The sequence below is a fragment of the Triturus cristatus genome, chromosome 12 (genome assembly GCF_964204655.1).
Source record: "Triturus cristatus chromosome 12, aTriCri1.1, whole genome shotgun sequence".
Taxonomy (NCBI): Eukaryota; Metazoa; Chordata; class Amphibia; order Caudata; family Salamandridae; genus Triturus; species Triturus cristatus.
The window spans coordinates 471,695,947-471,718,049 of record NC_140595.1 but is presented as its reverse complement, the minus strand read 5'-3'; the positions used below and the strand labels follow the sequence as shown (position 1 = coordinate 471,718,049).

Genomic DNA, 22,103 nt, shown 5'->3' with positions numbered 1-22,103 from the left:
ATTTTTGTTTTGTTATGTTTGTTTATTTTGTAGCGACTCGGAGACTCAGTTACCGTTACTTTTTACCTTAGGTCCTGACTCACTTGGGCTACTCACCCTTGTGTAACTCGTCCAATTAGTGACCATTATTGGTTTCTTTTCCCGTACAGCCGGGACGGAATTATAACCGGCGGAGAGGTGAGCCGGTGTTTTCATACTCTACATTAGCTGTAGTTTCTAGGCTACAGTGTGTAATTATGCTTACTGAGATCTACACTCTTCTCTTATATGTCTAGATTCACTTACTGTTCACGTTGCGCCTGATGGTAAGATCCAATAATTCTGTGTGATTTCCCCTCTTTATGATCGGATTGTATTTACTCTCTTTTTTATACCTGTCCACCACTATGTGTTTGTCTTTCCTCATCCTCCATTCTTTCTTTCTTTTTTCTTTAAGAACCATTTGCACCTTCTAGGATTGGCCCGCTTAATCATGAGACGGTTTTAACTTGCTGTATTCTAATGAGTATTTAAGCTCATGTTTCACTAATTAATTTTGATTCCCTTTTTTCGGGGAGTTTATGATCCTTAAAGTATTTTAAGATATATTCCTCTATGTACTGACTGGTAACTATTTATATATTCTTATGCAGATTTGTCAACTGTTATTCACTAGTTTGGAAATTTTTATGTCATACTCCTTGCTCTTGGGGTCTTTCCTTGGATCTGTCACACTAATTCTATTTGTTTTGGGTGACTGCGGTCGGTCACGGTGTCTGACGCTTATTATGCAATTTGTTTACATGAGACACCCTGTAAAATTGTTTGTGTGTCTACAATATATCTTTGTGTGTTTTTTTAGCCCTGAAGAAGTCGTGGGTCTTACACCCGGACGAAACACGTGTTGGCTGGGCAACGGAATCATATTAAACAAAGAAAAAGAATCGTGTTGGATTTCTGTAATTTGTGTCTACACTACTGTTCTTGCCATTACTTTCTGTATTGACACAGTACTTACTCATAACGTGTGCATGGACATTCTTTGTTGTTTCCCAATTTCAGACACTCCTGTACCAAAATTTCCACTGTTGCGGTAGGAGACGACGTAGCCTTTCACCAGCTACTCAAATAACTTTAGAGCCATGGGATAAGGCAAATTCCTCCATGGGATGGAAGCAGAAAATTACGCAGGAGACTCCACTATGGATGGCAGAACTATGAAAGAGATTACCAAACTCCAAGGTTTCACACCCTGGGATTGAACAGGCATTTCCTAAGTGAGCAATTTACCAGAAGATGGTACTTTAATTTCCTTTACTTCTCTCGAGTGAGAATTCCAACTCCACAACTGCCGGTATTATAAATATTTACAAATTGCACATGCATGGAAAGCCGGAAATATACCCAAGGCCCTTCCAGAATACACTCCCATAGAGGGCAGGCTTTTAATGGACAAATTAAGGGAGAGAGCAGTATCTTACACCCATAAGACCAATAACAATAATAAGCCCAATACCCTCCTAAAACTGCAGATAGCATGGGAAGTTGACATTGGTACATGCGAAGATATTGACTGGGAGGCTGCCCTGATGTTCCCGCAAGAAGTGGCAAATCAGGGTCCAATTATGCTTTATTCAAATAAAAATCCTGAAAAGGATTTACTATGATAGGGCCCGCCTCCACAGAATTGGTAGAGCACCCTCACCGGACTGTTTGTGTTGTGGGTGGAATTGAGAGACTTCTTTCATGTACTATGGTCATGTACATACATACGGACATATTAGCACCGAGTACTGTCAGAACTAATCGGAATACTAGAGGTACACATCCCTGACGATCCTAAATATGTCCACTTATGAATACCCAATGATGTTGATGTATCAAGATGAAGTTGTTATTGTGCAATCTGGGACTGGTGGTGGCCAAAAGAGACCTAGCCAAACGCTGGGGAGCTTCTCAGGTACCCAATCTTGCTGAATGGAGGAAAGGTATGGACTTATCCATAGCTGCGGAAAGAGTAACTTCTAAAAGTAGGGGGTACCCACACAAATTTTGTAAAATATAGGGAGATGGATCGACTACTACGGACTCACTTATGATGATGATGCCCAGTGCCTTCCCTGTAATCCTGTAGTGCAAATTATTTGAATTCATTATGTTGTGATGACTATGATCATGTTACTGTCTCATCTCCCTATCGGGTTGTTAGCTGAAAACGGGATGTCAATGTATTGTTGTCCTACTGCCACGATTAGATGATTCTTGGGAGTACGTCTTCGTCCCCCTTTTGTTACTATTCACAAAAATCAACATAAAAACAATTTAAAGAAAAAAAAAGATGTGCAGAATACCTGGTCACACTATCCTAGGCCTCTCTGCAGAACACAAAGAGCAATGGTCACTTGTTCCAGGTGCAACGGTGATTCTAAGCAAATGTGTGTGAAGGAGGTACACAGTTGTCAAATCATTGACAAGGTAAAAGTAAAAGAAGGGGGGCATGGCCAAGCAGGCTGCGGTGGTGGATGTGCCGAGCTGAGGCTCTGCCATCGGGCGTGATCCTCGCCTGCCACACTGTGCCTAGCCGGTGGCCAATGAGCCCATAGCTGTCGGAAGACCTCTGGAGCCCGATGCTGGGCTCCCTATTACCAGATCACCATAAAAAGCAGTGAAAACAAGCCCCGACCAACAGCGGCCTCGCAAACAAGATGGCGGCCGTCGGAGCCTGAACTGGACACTCGCTCGGCGAGCTTCACAATCGGGCTCCGGACTTCAAGACCATGGTTGCAATGAGCAGCGACCGCGCAGACATAAAAACAGAGACGTGAGCAGTCCGTGGAGAGCAGCGGCTGGACACTCGTCAACGACAGACCTTTCGCTTCGTCCCCTTCCCCACACCTGGTCTCGGCGAGCGCGGGAGAGGGATCGAAGCACGCACCCGGAGAAAGTGGGCTGAAGTGTGAGGAGACCCGCACAGCACCTCAGGTTAATAACAGAGGCCCACGACCGGGACGGAGCAGAGAAAGTACCACATCACATACTGTGGTCAGGCACGTCTGAAGCTAAGGTGGCGGACGACCTGCAGAATTGACCAGAGAGGCAGGCGCGCACCATCATTAACAAAGAAGGGGGCCTTGGTGACAGCACCCCGGTTCCGCAAACATCCTACTGCGGGCCGGGCAATGTGAGCGTCGAGAGGCGAAGGGAGAATTAATAAGGCACCCACGGAGACATGGCATGCAGTCCCCTCCCGCTCCTCTGCACGGGGCGCATGTAAGCAGACTACCATGCACCACATGGCGTCCACAACCTAGCGGGCAGCAGAAGCCTCCCCCAGTAAGGCGACGAGGAGGTGAGGCCACAGGGTGTAATTAGAGGCCGTGGTAGGGACGGGGCTACAGGAAGCACCACTCCATTTACGAGGTCAGGCGTGCCTGGAGCCAAGATGGCAGCCGCTGGGCAGCACTGACGACCCTGAGAGTTGGCGCGTCCCAACTAATGGCGGAAAGAGGGCCCCAACAGCAGTACAGCGATTGCGGAAATACCCAACTACAGACCAGGCAAGGTGTGAGGCAACACTCATAGAGATGCTCATCAGATATTCACAGGTGCTCTGCATACTGGGGACCCTCCACCTTCCACCCTCCCCCTAGTACCAGATGGTAAAGAATAACAAGGGGACGCCCACGTGCTACAAAACAAGAACAACCCTCGCCGCGGCACAGTGCCCTCATCACGTCAGCAGATATGCAAGTGGCCAGCAGTCAACATTGGTGACCTCTGGAATTGGCGTGCATTCCCACGAGTGCCATGGAGCTGCTGAAGTAACAGCGCCAAGAATGTATTGCCCTTCAGTACATGTCCCAGAGGGGAGGGCGCCTGCAGCTCCCACTGCGCCAACGGAATGTCACCTGACCAAGAAACTTGCCCAACTGTCACCCTCTCACTCGGAGACGGAGCGCAATACCTCCTAAAGACCACACAAACTCCAGACCGGTGGAATGGGTAAACAACACACCAATACAGGCTTGGCCACGTCAGGGTCCATGCAAAACACCTCAACTGGTGCAAGACCGCTACTTAAAGATACAACTGGCCCAACGGATCTGACCCTCTCAGAAAAGATGGACTAAGTACTCCCAGCTATCGAACACTCTAGAGTATCAATGGAGGAGAGGCGCTGTACCATAACTACGGACATCAGCCTGCTCAGGGACGACCATTGCAAACTGGCAGACAAGGTATTGGATAGGGAGAAAGTCTTTGCCACCATACAGACTTCAATCAAAACACACCAAGAAACCCTGCAGACCCTGTTAGGTTGAATGGCTCATTAGAGGATCTTGAAGGACGCTCAAGGCGCTGCAACATTAGTTTTAGTACTCCCAGAGGGCACTGAAGGCACCAACCCCTGTTGTGTACATGAAAGCATGGACCAAATTGTTTACGCTGGTCATAGTGCACACAGCTTTCTTCTCCATTGAAAGGGCCCATAGGGTGCCAGCTCGAAGACCTCCTCCTGGTGCCCCACCTTGTCCAATGCTGGCAAAATTTCGACACTTCAGGGACCGCGACGCAGTACTAAGAGCAGCCAGACAGCATAGTGCCATACACATCGAGAATAAGCAAATAATGCTCTTCACGGACTATGCCCGCGCAGTACAACACCCACGATCCTTGTTTCTTGAGATAAAACGCTGTCTCAGATTGGAAGGAATACAATACTCCTTGCTATTTCCAGCCATTCTCAAGATCATGCACGAAGGATCCACTACATTTTTCAGTGATGTGGAGGAAGCTCATGAATGGGCAGACCAACACTGCCAGAACCACCCCAGTGCAAACGTGAAGTTCGTCAGACGCCCAACAACACAGCATGCTAGCAGACGTTGGCCAAAGAGACAAAGCAGAAGAACGAATTCAGGTATATGTGCCCAATCTAGGGGCTCACCAGACCTGGAGAAAATCATACGGGAACGACGCAAAGCCCTGCAGGCCGCAGCAGAGCACAGGCCCTCCTCACTTACAACGGACATGGATAGAGGCCCACACATTTTTTCATCAGAGGACGAACACAGCAGTGAGGAGATGATTAGAAGATTTCAAGAGCAGACTCGGTGACCCCACCATTGGTCACACCACAGACTGCTGATACTCTGATTTGAACGGACATCAGTAGAACTGGTAAGCAGGATAATACTGTAGATTGCACTGTAATGTGACTAGAGGTATATGTTACACTGCGCTGCACATCGAGCGAGCAAATGCACCTTCGCTAGGCTAGTCAGCGCGAAATGTTCCTACAAATGCCCTTAGGAAGAGCCACCTCGTTGTCATGTGCCGCCACGCCCACACTACGTTAGAGCTCTTTTCTTACAGAAGAGCAAGTTTGGACATATCACTGGTTGCGACAGGTCCCCAGTATTGGAATTTTTCCCCACCCCTGTTATCTCCCCCCATTATACCAAATATCCCCAAGGAGGGGAAATGGGTTAAGACTCTGTGCCGCACCCAACCATACTACTCTCCCCAAATCCCTCTCGATACCATATGGCACATAAAGGAAACATCACCCTCCTCACACTAAACGTGTGAGGTATGCAGACGGCACGCAAGCGATGCTCAATATATGCATACATAAAACAACCGAATGCGCAAATCGCGCAGCTGCAAGAAACCCACCTGGTAGCGGGAGAGCTAGTAAAACTATGCAAGAAATGACATTAAAACCTGTACTCACAATTTAGTTTCAACAGGGACACAGGCAGTTCCCTTGACCAATGTTAGCACGCTACAAATTGGTTTAATTAGCAAAAGCAACAGTAAAACGTAGATACGATTGATTAAAAAAGCAGAAAAACAGGAGTGCTTCCTTCTAATACCTTTTTTGCGGGATATTCTGTGCCATAGTGTACTCGGCCTATGCACGGGGAACCCTTATTTGGGTATGACCAGGGGTCCCATTTCAGGAACTGTCCAGAACGACCAGGGTTGTCCGCTCTCCCCTCTACTCTTACCTATGGCGATTGAGCCACTTGCGATTCGTCTCTGTAAGGAGAGAGAGAGCTGTGGCATCCCAATTGCAGAAACGATCCACGCGGTGTCATTATACATGGATGACCTGCTCATTTACATCTGCATCATCGTGTCAGATCTCACCCCAATATTTAATGCACTTCGTGACTTTGAGGCGGTGGCGGACCTAAGGGTGAATTGGGCTAATATATATCCACTCTCAGACAATCTCCCCACCCCCCCCCCACCCCAGAAAATACAATTGGGAGGCTTAGACATCCCATGGAGTACCCAACCAGTACGGTACCTAGGAATACGATTGTACCACACTCCACAATATATATATGAGGGGAACCATCGCAGGGCACTGGCCGGGATCATCTATAAATTTCTGGAAGGATCTACCCCTGGCTCCCATTGCAAAAATCGCAGTGGCCATGATGATACGGGTCCCACGATAACTATATTACTTCACTAACCTCCCAGTGGTCCCCCCTGCTCCTTCTTCCAGGAACTGGATACCCTCCTCTGTACTCTTATCTGGGGAACAGGATGCAAGGGAATCGCCCTCTCCAAACTGCAGCTACCTTTGGATCGAGGAGGTTTGGGTGCCCCTCCTTTGAGGCATATTTCCTTGCAGCTCAGCTGCAATGGGTGTCGCAGTGGACAGCGGGCCGCGTATTTGGAGAAACTCTCACTCATGAGGGACCAATTCCAACCGCTTCCATACGCTGCATGCTGCTACCGGGAGCAGAGCCTATACAGGAGTGACCGCTCCAGGTGATGGTATAGTGCACATGCCTAACACGGGTGCATAAGATAAAACAGGCAGCCCCATGTACTCCCCTAGACAACCACTGGTAGGCTTCCCCAAAGGTCGTGCTCACTACACAGAGCTCATGCTGCGCATGTGGACCGAGAACTCAATTCTGGAGGCAAGCTCCCTCTATGTGAACGGGCAACTGCAGACATTCGCAGAACTCACAGCGGACAGAGACCTCCCAAGGGGACAATGCCTCTTACACCGACAGCTATTAGAAGATTGCCGCCTATGGCGCACAATAGACACAGAACCGCCCACGCAGCCAGTCCTACATGCAATCCTGCAGATGGGCCTCCGGACAACATCTAGTGACATGGCTATATAAGGCGGTGCGAGAACTGAACACAATCACTCTTACTCCACTCTGTGAGAAATGGGAAGCAAAGATCCAAAGACCACTCCATGACAAAGAATGGGAACGAGCACTCGAGTTCCCCAAAAGAGTGTCCTGCAACTGCCACTTCAATAACATACAATTTCACATATTGCACTGCACTTACATGACGCCCGAAAAGCTCCAACGCTACTACCCAAACACGAGCTTTACCTGCCCCACATGCCCAAAACCCAATGCGTCCTTTCTCCACATGCTCTGGGATTGCCAAATGCTCTGAGTTTACAGGACCACGATACACGCCACAGTCCTAGCAGTAACAGGGCTCACAGACATTAATACGTGGGAGGCATGCGCTCTGGGCATACCCAAGCATCTCAAAAAATAAAAAGTGGCGACAAGCTTGGCATCCCTAGCGATCCTACTAGCCAAAAGAAGCATAGCAATGCACTGGAGAGCACTCGAGGGACCTCCGTTGGTGGCCTGGGGAGAGGGTGTTAGTAAGGGGGGAGCCTTGGAGGAAGAAGCGCTAAGGTCAGAAGAAATTAATGGTACTCGCAAACACCACATATCCATGCAATGGGCGAAACTCATCCACTCCTTTAAGCAGGAAGCGGCAGGCGAGCCACCGAGGCAAGTCACCCAGCCTCCTGCGGGAGGGAAACGTCACGGAGAGGCCCAGCGCACCTCCTCTATAGAAACTGACATACAGTAGGGCATGACCCAATGCCTAACACAAACAACCAGCACTCTTCGCCACGACATTTTCCGTCCACATAAAATAAAAGTCGACAAATCAGCCAACCGGCCCCTACCATAATGCGGTATCACACATACAGTGAATTCTACTTATAGTTACTCTAGTTGAAGAAGATACATTTCTCACTAAAAGCACAATCAGCGAGGTACCCCAACACCAACACCGCAGATCAACACAGAACCCATGGTTCATGATACAGACAATGCCCCGTGTCCTCGGGCGTCGTGTTAGCAAGTGCCTCTCTAACAGCATTGATATCAGGTTAATCATAATCTATCACGCCACGGACTGGTGACACAACGCTGTAAATTTGTACTGTGTTCTTTTAACGATCATATGCGATGTATGTATTCTGCGTAATAATGAAATGCCAATAAAATCGATAGACAAAAAAAAAGGTGAAAGTAAAGGAAAATGCAGTTTTTACAGGTGAGTGGGGGTGTTCTGTGTTGTGTTTGGAGGGTAGTGAGGAAAATGAGATGCATGGAAGTGCTTTCAGGGGAGAATGAAAGAGGGCGCTTAAGAGCAAAGAAATGGGACGAGACGTGGAGAGAAAAAAGGAATAGATGTCTAATGACGTTAACATAAAGGGAGTGATTAAGACACTCTGATGACCCCCTACCTCTTCTACATGCCTCAGTAATGAGAACTGAAACATTTTCAATATTATTTCCAACAAAATCTTTGTTGTTGCTCATTTATCTTGGAGAGCTAATAATCATTGATAAAGGCTTTTTTTCTCAATTGAGGTGGAGTGTTTAAATATGCTTCTAATATGTAATAACACAAATATATTGTTATTTACTAAATGGCCATTTTCATTGGATGTATCTTTGAGGATGCTGGATGATGCCGGTTTCAATGTTTTTTGATTTTTTTTAAACTGGGAAAAAAAAGAAAATGCATCATGAGGCAGTCGTTTGTAAAGTGACTCAAAATTCATGGTGACGCATGTCTTACATTTCTGTGTTCCATTTTTTACAGGAAAAACACAAAGCTTTGAGAACAGTTTTGAAGGTTCCAAAATTACTGTTGGCTCTTTTAGTTTGGCACTCTATAATGGACTTTTTGCCTATGATGGATGGTAAGATTTCTTTTCTAAAACAGTGGTAGCTGTCTAATGAATGCATCTTTGTTGATGTTAACGACATAAAAGTTAAAGTGTGATAAGTTTATCTAAATTTCTTTTGTGTAATTACACGGAATGTTGGAAACAATTACGCAACATACCAATATGGCATTATGGGCCACATGCATCAAGGAAATAAACTGTTGCAAACGGGCAGATTCTCAGAATCTGCCCCTTTGCGACCGGTATTTTTGCATTTGGGATGCATCATCCCAAATGCAAAAATCGCAAATTACGATTGCATTTAAGAAATCGCACATTGCGATGCCTTGAATGCAATGCATTAAATAAAAAATAATTGCGATTTCGCTATTAGGAATCGCAAATTACCATCAAACTAAAGTTGATGGTAATTTGCGATTTCTTTGAAAACTGCACTAAAGTATATTTTTAAAAGTCACATTTTACACACACACATGCCCTTGGGGCATGTGTGTGCGCAACATGTTTAAAAATTGGAATTTCAGGGGTGCAACAGGGTATCCTTTTGGAACCCTTGCACCCTTGAAATTGCATGCACAATTTGCAAGGGCCTAATGGATACTCGCAAATTGCGCATGCAATTGCCATTGAACGAATGGGAATCAATTCCTTAATTGTGAGTCGCAATTTGCGAGTCGCAATTAAGGAATTTTAAAGAATCACCTTTTTTTGCGATTCCTGCATGCATTGCATTTTGCGATTTCTAAATAGCGAATCCGTAAAATTCGCTATTTAGAAAATCGAAAAATGCGGGCTTGATGCATGTGCCCCTTAGAGCTGTATTTTAGCCCCAATTGCATCCTCGTGCCCATTTTGGTGGGGAGGACACATTTTGTGCAAAAAGCACAAAAAATACAAGTGATGCAAACAGCCGCCGCTCACGTTCTGTTATATGATTTTCACCCGGAGAACCTTGAAAATCACCGATGTGGTGTAATTGCTTAATTTCGAGAATTGCACGTAGTTATGCAGTTGTAATTCACACTGATCTAACCAATTAATACTCCTGAATCACAACAAATAGCGGCCATATGCAGAAACTAGTCAGCAATACTGTGCTGGCACATTTCGGGTAGCTTATGGTGGGATTTGGTGCTGTGCTATTCAGTCTGTAGCTGGAAAACATGAATTACCACACCTGTCTTCATCCCGCCCCATCCTGAACTGGATAATGTAACCACCTTTTCAGGATCACCTCAGCATTACTAGTCCTATAAATTCTTCAATCAGTGCTAGAGTACTGTAATGTCGTGACCGGTGACGCGATACGCCAAATGCGTACGCGTCCAGTCACGTGGGTTTAAGCAAATAAAAGCCAGTCACGCGCGTACGTACGCCACTCTAGGCTGCGACGGCGGACGAAGCAAAATACACTCTGTCCCCCCGCACCTTATTACCGTAGGCCACCAGACGCGACACCCCGGCTGTCGTACGCCCGTTTATGAACGGGCGCCGGAGAACACTACACGAACTCTCGACGAGGGCGGGCGTACCCTCGCCGACGCGTCGTGCGCTGGTGTGGCGGCCGCGAGCGCTGCCTGTGGCTCACGGCGCTCGTGCCCCGGCGCGGAGTACTGTGCCTCTCGTGGTGTCCCTGGTGCGCAGCGCACCCGCGCCGCCTAGTGAGGGGGCGCTGCGGTGCTCGCGTTCAAGGCAGAGAAGTCCATCGGCCTGCCAGACACGTGATCCAGGTTGCACCGAGTGCCGATCGTGGTGCTTCAACGCAGATGCGCCCTACAAGTGCCTGCTACTCGTGTTGCTGCAAGGGGGGGCAGCCTCTGAAACACACCGTGAGTACCTGGAGCTGTGGGTCTGTGGCCCTGAATACTGGGAAGTTAGGAACACTCATTTTTGCATACAGTGGCCTAGTTACTCACAGCCTCGCATAGGAGAGAGGCCCACCAGTCAGGAGCAGGCACAGTGCGCAGTGTTAGACCCCAGTCATACGAGCACACGGACAGAAGGGGAAGGCCCGAGAGGCCTAGAAGCGCATCAGGCAGTGCACACACGCCCGCAGAGGCCAGGGAGGACCACGCCCAGCGTTGAGCATTGGCCATGGCCACGATACCGACCATTGAACCCTTCATAGTAGAGGGGCCACCTTCGACGATTGCGGCCAAATGGAAGGACTGGGAGGATCGGCTGCGCATATTTTTCAAAGCCACCAAGGTCCATAGGGACCAAAAAAGGGCAATGATCATACATTTGGGTGGAAAAGACATTCATAACATCGTCAAAACGCTACCGGAGGCCACTCCCAGAACACACCTGACACTGATAGCCGCCCTTAACGAACACTTCAAACCGATGGCTAACCGCGATTATGAGAGGTTCATCTTCCGGCAAGCGCGCCAGCTTCCGGAAGAATCATTAGACACGTTTCACGCCCGTCTGAAGAACCTTGCAGCCACGTGCGGTTTCCGGGATGAGATTGAGGAAATCAGAGGGCAGATCATTCAGGGCTGCGCTTCAGCCAAGCTGCGAGAGCGCATACTGGAAGAGTCCGGGAAGCCGTTGGCGGAGATCCTAACGATGGGTCGGGCGAAGGAGCTGTCGAAAGCGCGGGCGGCGCACATGGAAGCAGTTCTTCAAGCGCCAGTGAAGACCGAACCTGTAAACGCGGTGTCGACCAGACCCGCACAGAAGTGGAGCAAGAAAGGAGCAGGAACCCAGTCGCCAGGGCAGCCAAAGTCGTGTGGATACTGCGGAGGATCGCCGCACGCAGCAGCAGAATGTCCTGCAAAAGGCAAAAGGTGCTCGGGGTGCGGAAGGTTTAACCATTTCGAGAAGGTATGCCGGTCAAAAAGGTACCGCAGGCCCCGACAAACGGCAAACGCACTAAAGAAAGAAGAAGAACCGGCACCCAGCGACATGGATGATGATGAAGAGGAGGAGAGAGTGGTGCACAAAATCCACATGATTGGCACCACCACCCGCAAGGCACGACGCCTACCACAATGCAGCATCCGAGTGGGGTCACAGGAGGTCACCGTCGTCGTGGATACGGGCGCCACGATTAACATCATGGCCGCCGCTCTACACAGCACCATGCACCCGAAGCCGGCTCTACACCCCTCAACGATACAGTGTTCGCGTATGGGCCAAGAAGCCCCTTTGAAAATACGCGGGCGGTTCAGGACGGTAATTTCCCATGGCACGCGGTCAGTCCCCACCAACATATACGTCACAGAAGACGGTCAAGGGATGCTGCTGGGGTGCCGAGCGGCCGAGGACTTGGGAGTCGTGACATTTGCGTTCGGAGTACACCAGGAATCCCTGCAGCACATCCTGGGCGAGTTCGAGGAAGTCTTCTGGGGAACCGGAAAGTTCAGAGGGAAAGAAATCCATCTCCACATCGACCCAACGGTCCAGCCTGTCGCTCTACGACATCGGCGGATAGCATTTCACCTGAGGCCATTGGTGGAAGAGGAACTCAAGAAGCTAGAGGCAGCAGGAATAATCGAAAAAGTGTCCGGTCCCACGCCGTGGGTTTCTCCCATCGTCGTTGCCCGGAAGCCCAAACAGCCGGGCGCGGTGAGGATCCGTGTCGACATGCGACTTCCCAACGTCACGATTAAATGGGAACGCCACATCACTCCCACGATAGATGATCTCATTGGAGAGATGGCGGGAGCCTGTTGGTTTTCAAAACTGGACCTACTGTCCGGATATCACCAGCTGGTACTGGATGAAGCCTCCCGCAACATCACCACCTTTTCCACACACGTGGGACTCCAGAGATACACCAGGTTGAGCTTTGGGGTATCCAGTGCCGCGGAGGTCTTCCAAAACGTGATACAGGAGTTAATCACAGGTATCCCAGGAGTAATCAATGTCAGTGATGACATCATGATTCACGCCAAAACCATCCAAGAGCACAATGAAAGACTGCTCCAAGTATTACGCCGGCTACGTGAGGCTGGCCTCACTCTTCATCGAGAGAAGTGCGAGTTCCTATGCACCAAACTGCAATTTTTCAGCTACACGTTCTCAGCGGAAGGGGTCAACCCAGACCCTGAGAAGGTACGGGACGTCAAAGAAGCTGCAGCCCCCACCAATGTCACGGAAGTCCGCAGCTTCCTTGGAATGGTAAATTACTGTGGAAGATTTATCCAAGATCTGGCCAACTTGACGGCGCCACTGAGGAAGCTGACCAAGGAATCCATCACCATGGGCGTCCGCAGGGGGGGGCAAGGAGGGGCGCTTGCCCCCCCCTGGACTGCTCCTCCTTGCCCCCCCTGTGGCCACTTATGCTTTTACGGACGCCTTTTGTCCGGGATTACGGGCCCTGCAGGGAGCAGAGGTGTTCCCTGCCAGAGGCCTCAACTCTCTGATCGGGCGCCTCGCACTCCTCCTCGCAGCCCCTCCCGCCCATTGTCATTCTGTCTGCGGCTGATTGCCACAAACAGAATGACAATGGCCGGTTTGAGCTGCGCGCCACAAGCACGAGTGGTTAGGTCTGGACACAAAGACCTCCTTTTAACACTCTCAGGGCCGGCTTTAGGGCTGTGCAACCGGTGCCACCGCACTGGGTGCTGACTCTTCGAGGGGGCGCCTATTTGGAAGTATTTTATGGTTTTAAAAGCACCTGCTGCATTGCCGGCCTCCGAAATTGTCATACAAAAATAAAAATGTCAAGATAACTTGGTGATTAATGTTCTTCCTGGAGAGAAAAGGAGTTTTGTCAAGTGGAAGTTTTAACTCTTTTTATGTATCACAGAGGGTTAATGTGTGTGCTGCAAAGAATGTGTACCATGCAGATCACAAAATGCATATAGTTTAAATAGGTCAGTGCTTTTGTCAGAGAGATCCTTTCGGTAAAAAAAAATCATCATTATGAAATGTATCCTCCAACCATCAGGTTCTGATTTACTTTCTGAGTCTGTGCTTCTCCAGACCAAGCACTCTTAAACTATACTGCCTACCAGTATGGATGACATGCAACTCCTACACCTTGTAGTCCTCTGTATTATGTAACATTTCCTATACACTGATTTACACACCTATGATTGATTGCATCTGAGTAGTGTTTGCGATGTAAAGTGCTCTGACACCCTAAACTGGTACAGGTGGCACTATTAAATACATCTGAGAGAGAGTGGTTATGGAGACTTGAGGGAGTACTGTACTGTTAAAGGGTAGTAGTGTGGGAGTCTGTGGGGAGCGCCCGTGGGGGGCGCCAACAAACTTTGTCGCACAGGGCGCCACCAGCGCTAAAGCCGGCCCTGAACACTCTGTAGCCTGAGAGCAAGGGGTCTTCAGAATGAAGTGAGGGGGGGGGGGGAGGGGGGGGGGGGGGGGTCGATGCATTATTCTCCCAAGTCAAAAACTGAGGTTGCAGCATAGCCCGGATTCCAGATCCCACTAAAACGTACACAGACTTGTGTCAATAACATATCTATCTGCCAGTATGCACCCTATCATGTCTGGCAGGACGTCCCGACCCTGTGTTTCACTACCTCATATCCCCCTGCACCCCACTCCCCACGCTCACTGCCTCATATCCCCCTGTATCCCACTCCCCGTGCTCAGGGCCGGCTCTAGGGCGGTGCGACCGGTGCCACTGCACCGGCTGCTGACTTCGTGTAGGGGGCCCTAATATGATGATTTTAAAAGCACCTGCTTCTTTCCTGGACTCCTAGAAACTTTCAGCCACCTATAAAAATGTCTAAATGACTGCAGTGATTAATGCACTTCCTTAGAGAGAGGGAGAGATCAAAGTTTTGTGTAGTGGAAGTTTCTACTAATCCTAAGATAGCGCAGAGGGTTACTATGCTTGCTGCAAAGAACGTGCAGCTCACAAAGTGCGTATAATGTAATGTAAATAGGTCAGTGGGTCACACTTTTGTCAGAGAGACCATATTTTTGATAACTCTATGAGTTAAAATCCTAATGTGGAACAGTGAGCAAGTAACTGTTATCAAAGATGCATGCAAACTGGGCTAGAGCGTTATGATTTCCCCCCAGTTTTTCATTATCCTAATGTGGCAAAATGGGTTAATTTGGGTAGAAATCAATTCTTATTAATAAAGAGAACCCCCCCATCCATGGTGCTAGGTTTTAAATTCTAGGTTTCTGATTCTCCTGACCAAGCACTCTTAAACTATCCTGCCTACCTGTATGGATGACATGTGACTCCTACACCTTCTTGTCCTCTCTCTTATGTAACATTTCCTATGCACTGATTTACACACCTATGATTGATTGTCTCTATGTAATCTGTGTGATGTAAAGTGTTGTGACACCTTACACTGATAGGAGTGGCGCTATAAAATGAATTAAATGCACCTGAGACTGAATGGTTACGGAGGCTTGAGGGGCGCTGTCAAAGGATGGTTATGAAGAACCTGTAGTGGAGGTGGTCATTGGGGGTGCCAAAAAGCATTGTCGCACTGGGCCCCACGAGCGCTAAAGTCGTCCCTGCCCACGCTCACTGCCTTATATCCCTCTGTACCCCACACCTCACGCTAACTGCCACGACATATCCCTCTGTACCCCACACCTTGAGCTAACTGCCACAACATATCCCTCTGTACCCCGCACTTCGCGCTCACTGCCACATATGCCTCTGTATCCCACTCCTCACACTCACTGCCTGATCGCTCATTTTACCCTGCCATTCATCTTCTACGTGTTCTCTCCCCTTCCACTCGTTCTACCTCTGTTCACCCCTTACTTCTTTTTGTGCCTTACTTCTTTCTCAATATCTCTACTTCTTTTCCTCTTCAGTAACATCTGTGACACATCTCTGCACTTCCTTTATATCAACGCACCCCTCTACCTCGCCTGTCTACCTCAGTCGTTATTATTCCCTCTTCCTCAGCTGTCTCTACCTGTCTCTGACACACCTCTCCCTCTCTCTACCTGATCCTCTCTGGTTCTACGACTGCGTTATTCTCCCCTCTCCAGCTTTGATTTACCTGTCTCTGCTCCTGAATCTTTTACTTCTACACCTCACTTCTTTGTCTACCCTTCACCCCTCGCTACCCTTCTGTTTGCCTCACTACGGTCTTTACCCGACCCACCTTCAGTGCCTCTTCCCATTTCGCCTCACTCCCTCACAGCGCTCTCCTAGCATGCATCTGTTTTTCCCCTCACCACCATGCCTGCCTCTACCCCTCCTTACCTTTCTAACCAGCCTAACTTTCTACCTTCCTGTTATTCCTGGTAGTGAACCTTTCATTTCACCCCTCCGGTTGTATTATCTACGCATTCAAATTGAGTAGGTCATTGCTGTGCTCCCAACCTGACATCGAGACCCAGTCCCCTAGCCTCTCAACATGCCCAGATATAACAACAAGCATTGGCATAGCCAATTGGTCTCGCCTTTGTGACCTGCTGCAGAACTAAATACTTATACTGCCGGCATCATACTTACCCAGCGCCAAGACGCCTTGGCAGAAGTGCGCTATATAAGTTCTTCAGTCAGTGAGTCAGTTATAAGGTCCCAAAGGCGAGACCTATTGGCTATGCCAATGCTTGTTTTTCTCAGGTTGGCCTGAACATTACCCGATCCGGATTGTCTGCCATTTTAGCCCCGCCCCCATTAACATTAGCCACGCCCCTTCATTTGCCAGGTTCGCCCCCCCCTGGAAAAATTTCTGCGGACGCCCATGTCCATCACCTGGAAGTGGGGCGAGGAACAGGCCCAGGCCTTCGAGAAAATCAAGGAGGCTCTCTCGGAAGCCACTACCCTGGCGTTCTTTGACCCCACCAAGTCAACATTGGTCGCCGTGGATGCTGGCCCGGTCGGGTTAGGAGCCGTCCTCTTGCAAAGGAGGAACCCTCAAGAAGAATGGACCCCAGTGGCGTTCGCCAGCCGCTCCCTTACCGCGACTGAACAGAGATACTCGCAAATAGAGAAGGAAGCTATCGCTATCCACTGGGGATGCCACCACTTCCATTTGTATTTGTATGGAAAACCATTTGTGGTAGCAACAGACCACAAACCGCTGGTGGCACTCTCCTCAGGGACCTCGACTAAGCCACCGCCGCGGATTGAGAAGTGGATGCTCCAACTCCAGAACTATAACTGTAAAATAGAGTATCAGCCCGGGTCCAAAAATCCAGCCGACTACCTGTCCCGCCACCCGCGGAAAGCCACGGCCCAGGAAATGGAGGAGGCCGCGGACACGGAGGAATACGTTAGGTGTGTCACCGCTCGATCGTGCCCCATACCCATTTCCATGGCCAGCCTACGGGAAGCCACAGGCCAAGACGAGTGTCTGTAGCGCGCCAAAGGAGCCACCCAGAATAACAACTGGCACAAAGCAAAGGAGGAGTGGAAGAGCTTGACAGCCACCGCACAACGAATAATGGACGGATTGTACCATGTCCGGGGTGAACTCACCGAGGATGACATCGGGTGCTTGCTACGTGGACACCGGCTAGTAATTCCGACTTCTCTAACACAGTGGGTGGTGGACCTCGCCCATGTGGGACATCAGGGAATGGTTAAAATAAAATCGAGACTTCGCACAAAGGTCTGGTTCCCGCTAATAGACGACTTGGTAAAGGCCACGGTCCGCACATGTCCCTCGTGCCAGGTCACTGGGGAGGCACCTCGACCTGCTCCTGTCATCATGGAACCTCGGCCGAGGATCCCTTGGTCCCGAGTGAGTGTAGATTTTGGCAGCCTTCCAGACGGACACCATACCCTGGTAGCCATTGACGGCCACTCCAAGTATCCTGAGGTGGAGATACTGTCGTCCCTCAGCGCGACTGAAGTCATACTGAAAATGGAAAAAATCATGGCTGCCCATGGACTCGTGAAAGAAATAAGAACTGACAATGGATCCCCTTTCCAAAGTCAAGAATTTGCATCACACCTCCAAGATCTAGGTATACTTCATCGCCGGATCACCCCCCGTTGGCCACAAGCGAATGGGGAGGCTGAAAGATTCAAGCGAACACTCAACAAGGTAATACGCATAGCACATGGTAAAGCCCAATCGGTAGAATTGGCTATATTCACCTTTCTACGAAGTTATTGCCAGACACCCCACACGACCACCGGGGTGGCTCCTGCACATCTACTAATGGGAAGAGTAGTTACTGACACTATTCCTCACCACCCTGAGTGGAGACCTGAGCTTCCCGAGGACAGTGCAATTGATGCCAGGCGCCGAAAAGCACATGCCCGTATCAGTGTCAGGCGAAGAGCTGTTGTACCAGACATCATCCGAGGGGACACTGTACTACTCAAGAACCGATCTCAGATCTCCATCTGACTTTTGAAAAGGAACCCTGGACAGTAGTGTCCGTCAAAGGAACTTGTGTCACTGCCACTCGCGGGAGAGAGAAAATAACCCGAAATGTGTCGCATTTCAAAAGGTATCACCCACAACGAGCAGAGCCACTTCACGACCAGGTGGTTGACACCCGGAACACCAACCGAGCGGATGACGTCGAGACTGGTGGCAGAGAGATGGAACCGGCCAGGGAGGACCCGGGAGAGTCTGACATTCCCTGGTCATCTCCACAGAGAGAGGCGTCTGGTATGGCTGCAAGTCCTGGGCGACAGTGTCTCGAAGCTATGACTCCCATCGAGGAGCACGGTGGGGATACCGGTTGCTCACAAGGCCGGGGCGTGTCGCAGTACAGCCTGAGGAACAATCCTGAGCCGTCCTGCCGCCTTAAGGACTACCTCACGTAAGACTGTTCCACATTTTGTTATTTGGGATGTTGACATGTTGTGCTAAAGGTGGATGCAGAGCGGGGAACTCAAGGTCGGGACTATTGTAGTTAAAGTTGTTTTTCTTGTTTGTTGGGGAGGAATGTGATGTCGTGACCGGTGACGCGATACGCCAAATGCGTACGCGTCCAGTCACGTGGGTTTAAGCAAATAAAAGCCAGTCACATGCGTACGTACGCCACTCTAGGCTGCGACGGCGGACGAAGCAAAATACACTCTGTGTCCCCACGTCTTATTACTGTAGGCCTACAGTCGCGACACCTTGGCTGTCGTACACCCGTTTATGAATGGGCGCCGGAGAGCACTACAGAGTACGTCTTGTAATACTATTGTTTTGTCTGCTAGTAATAGTAAATGCTACCGCGCTGCCAATATTTATAAAACAGCAACTATTTCACGGACTACATTTGATTCTTTAAATATTATCATGAGTCCACCACAAGCTGTAATACTGCTAGCAGTACCATTACTGCTAGTAGTACTGACAACAGTATTGTTAAAGTTGATGCTCAGTAGAAGAAGCAACAGTGCCAGAGGTGCAGGTATTTCAACACAAAGGTGGGGGATCAGGAGACCCTTGGAGGATGGCACTGGGTGCTAGAGCCTGCCACCAGAGGTTGACTGCCACCATCCCTGTTCAGTAATTAGTTGCAGAACGCAGGTTATCAATACAAAGAGAATTGCCTGGGGCAGCTGCAGCACGTCCCATAAGCCCTACAAATATAAACATTGTGGCCAACAGGGACCAGGTTACACACAGAACAGAAACATATATCCGAGAGGAATTACCTTGAGCAGTGGCATGCTCCTTGGCAAAATTACATTTTTAGAACGCCAAGTCTTCCAGGAGAGAGAGAAGTGCATGCCGAGGATAGACATGACACTCACAGCAACTAGCCTCCGGGGCATGTCTGGAAGATGCTTTGTGTTGTGGAGACAGGATTGGTTGCTAGACTACCACTGCTAACAAAGAAAGTTTAATTGTAATGGTTGTTTTCCTTACTGTTTATAATTTAAAAAAGCCATTCTTAAAGCCAGTAGACGGCTTGCGCATTGGGAAAAGTTAATGTACGTCAATTCCAGTAGACCCGTGTTTTGATTAAAAAACAATGCACTGAAACACTATGGACCTCGTAAATTAAAGGTAGAACATCTTGACAAAGCGAGCAGGGATTTTTGATTGTGAGACATCCTATATGTTTTCTGTAACAGACGCTTACAGAAGTCTGATTTAGGTTTTGGTGGTGTCTAACTTGTGGTATGGCACCCCACACATAATGGGAACAGACTATATTTACAGGGTTAAATGCCCCCTGCAGTATTACTTTAGAGTGCATGATTTGCACCCCGGTTATTCTGCAAGGTCTGTTTACGAGGGTTTAGGAGAGGCTCCAATTTTAACCCCACCTGCAAACCTCTAAATATTTGTTATTTTATGTGAATATTTGGTGTGGGTACAATAAAGTACTTTTCCTTTATTAAGGAAAGCACTGACTGGGCAATGAATTATTGAATGCTATGATCTGAAGAACCTTCACTAACTGCCCATTAAATAGCGAATTACATTTAAAGTTTCTGCTGTTTTTTGAAGTCTTTTAAGGGGATGTAACTGAGGTTCCTTAAACATCGAATTTCAAGCAATTCCTCTAAAAGGACTCTCTGATCTGCATCTACCAATGTATTGGTGGTGCCCAGATTTAAAAAAAAGTTGAGGAGGAGTGTGCAGTTTTTCTATCGCTGGAGCCTAATGAGGGGAATGCCCTCCCAAAAAGTATTCTCTTGATGACTCAAGTGGCCCCTTGTAGGAAAGCACTACAGTCATGTCATGGCTCTCTAAGCAGGCATTCGACAAGCAGCTATGGCTTCTCTTTCTTGTTTGCCACTCTCTGAACTGTTAGTGCGAAGATACCTTGTGTGAATGATGTACTTTTTAAATAGCATTTAACAGAACATGCTTGCCCATTAACTTGGGGTTGATACAACATTGAAATCTGATACTTTGAGTACGATTTTCAAAGAGCTCCTCGTATAGACAGAAATAAAAAATGTATCAATGAAACAGAAATATCTTTGCTTTTAAGAAAATATGTTTTTAAGGCTGCAGACGTGGCAAGGGAGTTGGCTCAGTAGCTTGGGACCCAACACCCTAATGGATTGTTTTTCTTAAGAATAGACGATTTTGAAGACTGCAGAGGGAGTTAGCTGCTTTGGATTTGTGGTGGACAGAAGTCGCGGCATTGAACTACATGGAATTCCACATAGTTATATCAAAACTCAGTGAGATTCTGCAGAGTTCTGCCTATGTCCAGTCTCGTGGGCGGCATATGGACACGCACCCAAGAAATACATGGACTACAGATGTGCCCATAGAGCTGGGTGCACAGAATGTGGATAGCCAGTTATGACATGCCTAGGGAAGGACATGGGATCTCCACACAGAGCCTGAAAGTACATAAGCTGTTTAACGTGGTCATAAGAAGTGCATGGAGTGCAGATGTGCCCATAGACCCGGAAGGTACAGACCACAGCGAGGACATGCCTAGGGAAGGACATGGGTTCTCCACACAGAGCCTGGATGGGCACAAGCTGTTCGCACAGCTGTAATTCTGAGTCTGGCAATAAGCTGGGATCTTCCGTGTCCTCCTCCTTCTCCTTCATTGCCTTTCCCCCTCGCAGCCCCCTTCAAGATAATAATAACCTTCACCTCATATTCTGTCCGTTACCAGAGGACCGGGCAACTGCCTCTGTGGATCCTGAGCTCTCCCTTCAGGTGCGGCACATTCTCCCCTTTCTTAATCACGCCTAGATTTTTTTCAGCCCCTTTAATAATTTGTTCCTCTCCGTGCCACTCTAGTGCAGCACAATGATGTACCATAGAATAACTAAAGGACTATACCTACCAATAGTCCCAATACCCTTACCAAATAATCAGTCAGTTGGCAGTGAAGAAGGTTCAATCATTTATTAAGCAAAATACTCTATAGAGGAGCCTCTCCGAACCTCACCTATCAGGTGCGCCGAGAAGACTGTTGGCTCGTATTCAAACATGAGGTTATATACTTTTCGGTTCAACACATACAATCACAGTAAAAGGAAAAACACCAGTTGGCCCTCGAACTCCAGGAAAGAACCATATATGGCACACATCAGACCAGTACAAAGGCTTGACTATCTATTACTGATGAGGTCAGGAAGGGTGACTCCCTTTCGTCTTGGAGCCTGGGAGTGTAGGCACGGCGCCTCCAGGAATGTGCTTATCACCCCCAAAGCCAGATGCAACCTTGAGTCTTAGAACAGTTGAAATAACAGCCTACCTTCAGCTGCTACTAGTAACTCAGATGAGCTGGGGCCTGACAACTGCACGTGATCAGCATGTGATCTCGGCCCGTG

General features: G+C 48.6%; 1 protein-coding gene across 1 annotated transcript in view; it reads left to right on the top strand.

The window, feature by feature from the left end:
• The window catches only part of SLC7A9 (solute carrier family 7 member 9), a 715,482-nt gene that overhangs the window by 336,328 nt on the left and 357,051 nt on the right, over positions 1-22,103 (top strand). Inside the window, exon 6 of the mRNA XM_085639452.1 lies at positions 8,893-8,992. Coding sequence (XP_085495578.1) covers positions 8,893-8,992 — 100 coding nt within the window. The remainder of the gene's footprint in view (positions 1-8,892; positions 8,993-22,103) is intronic.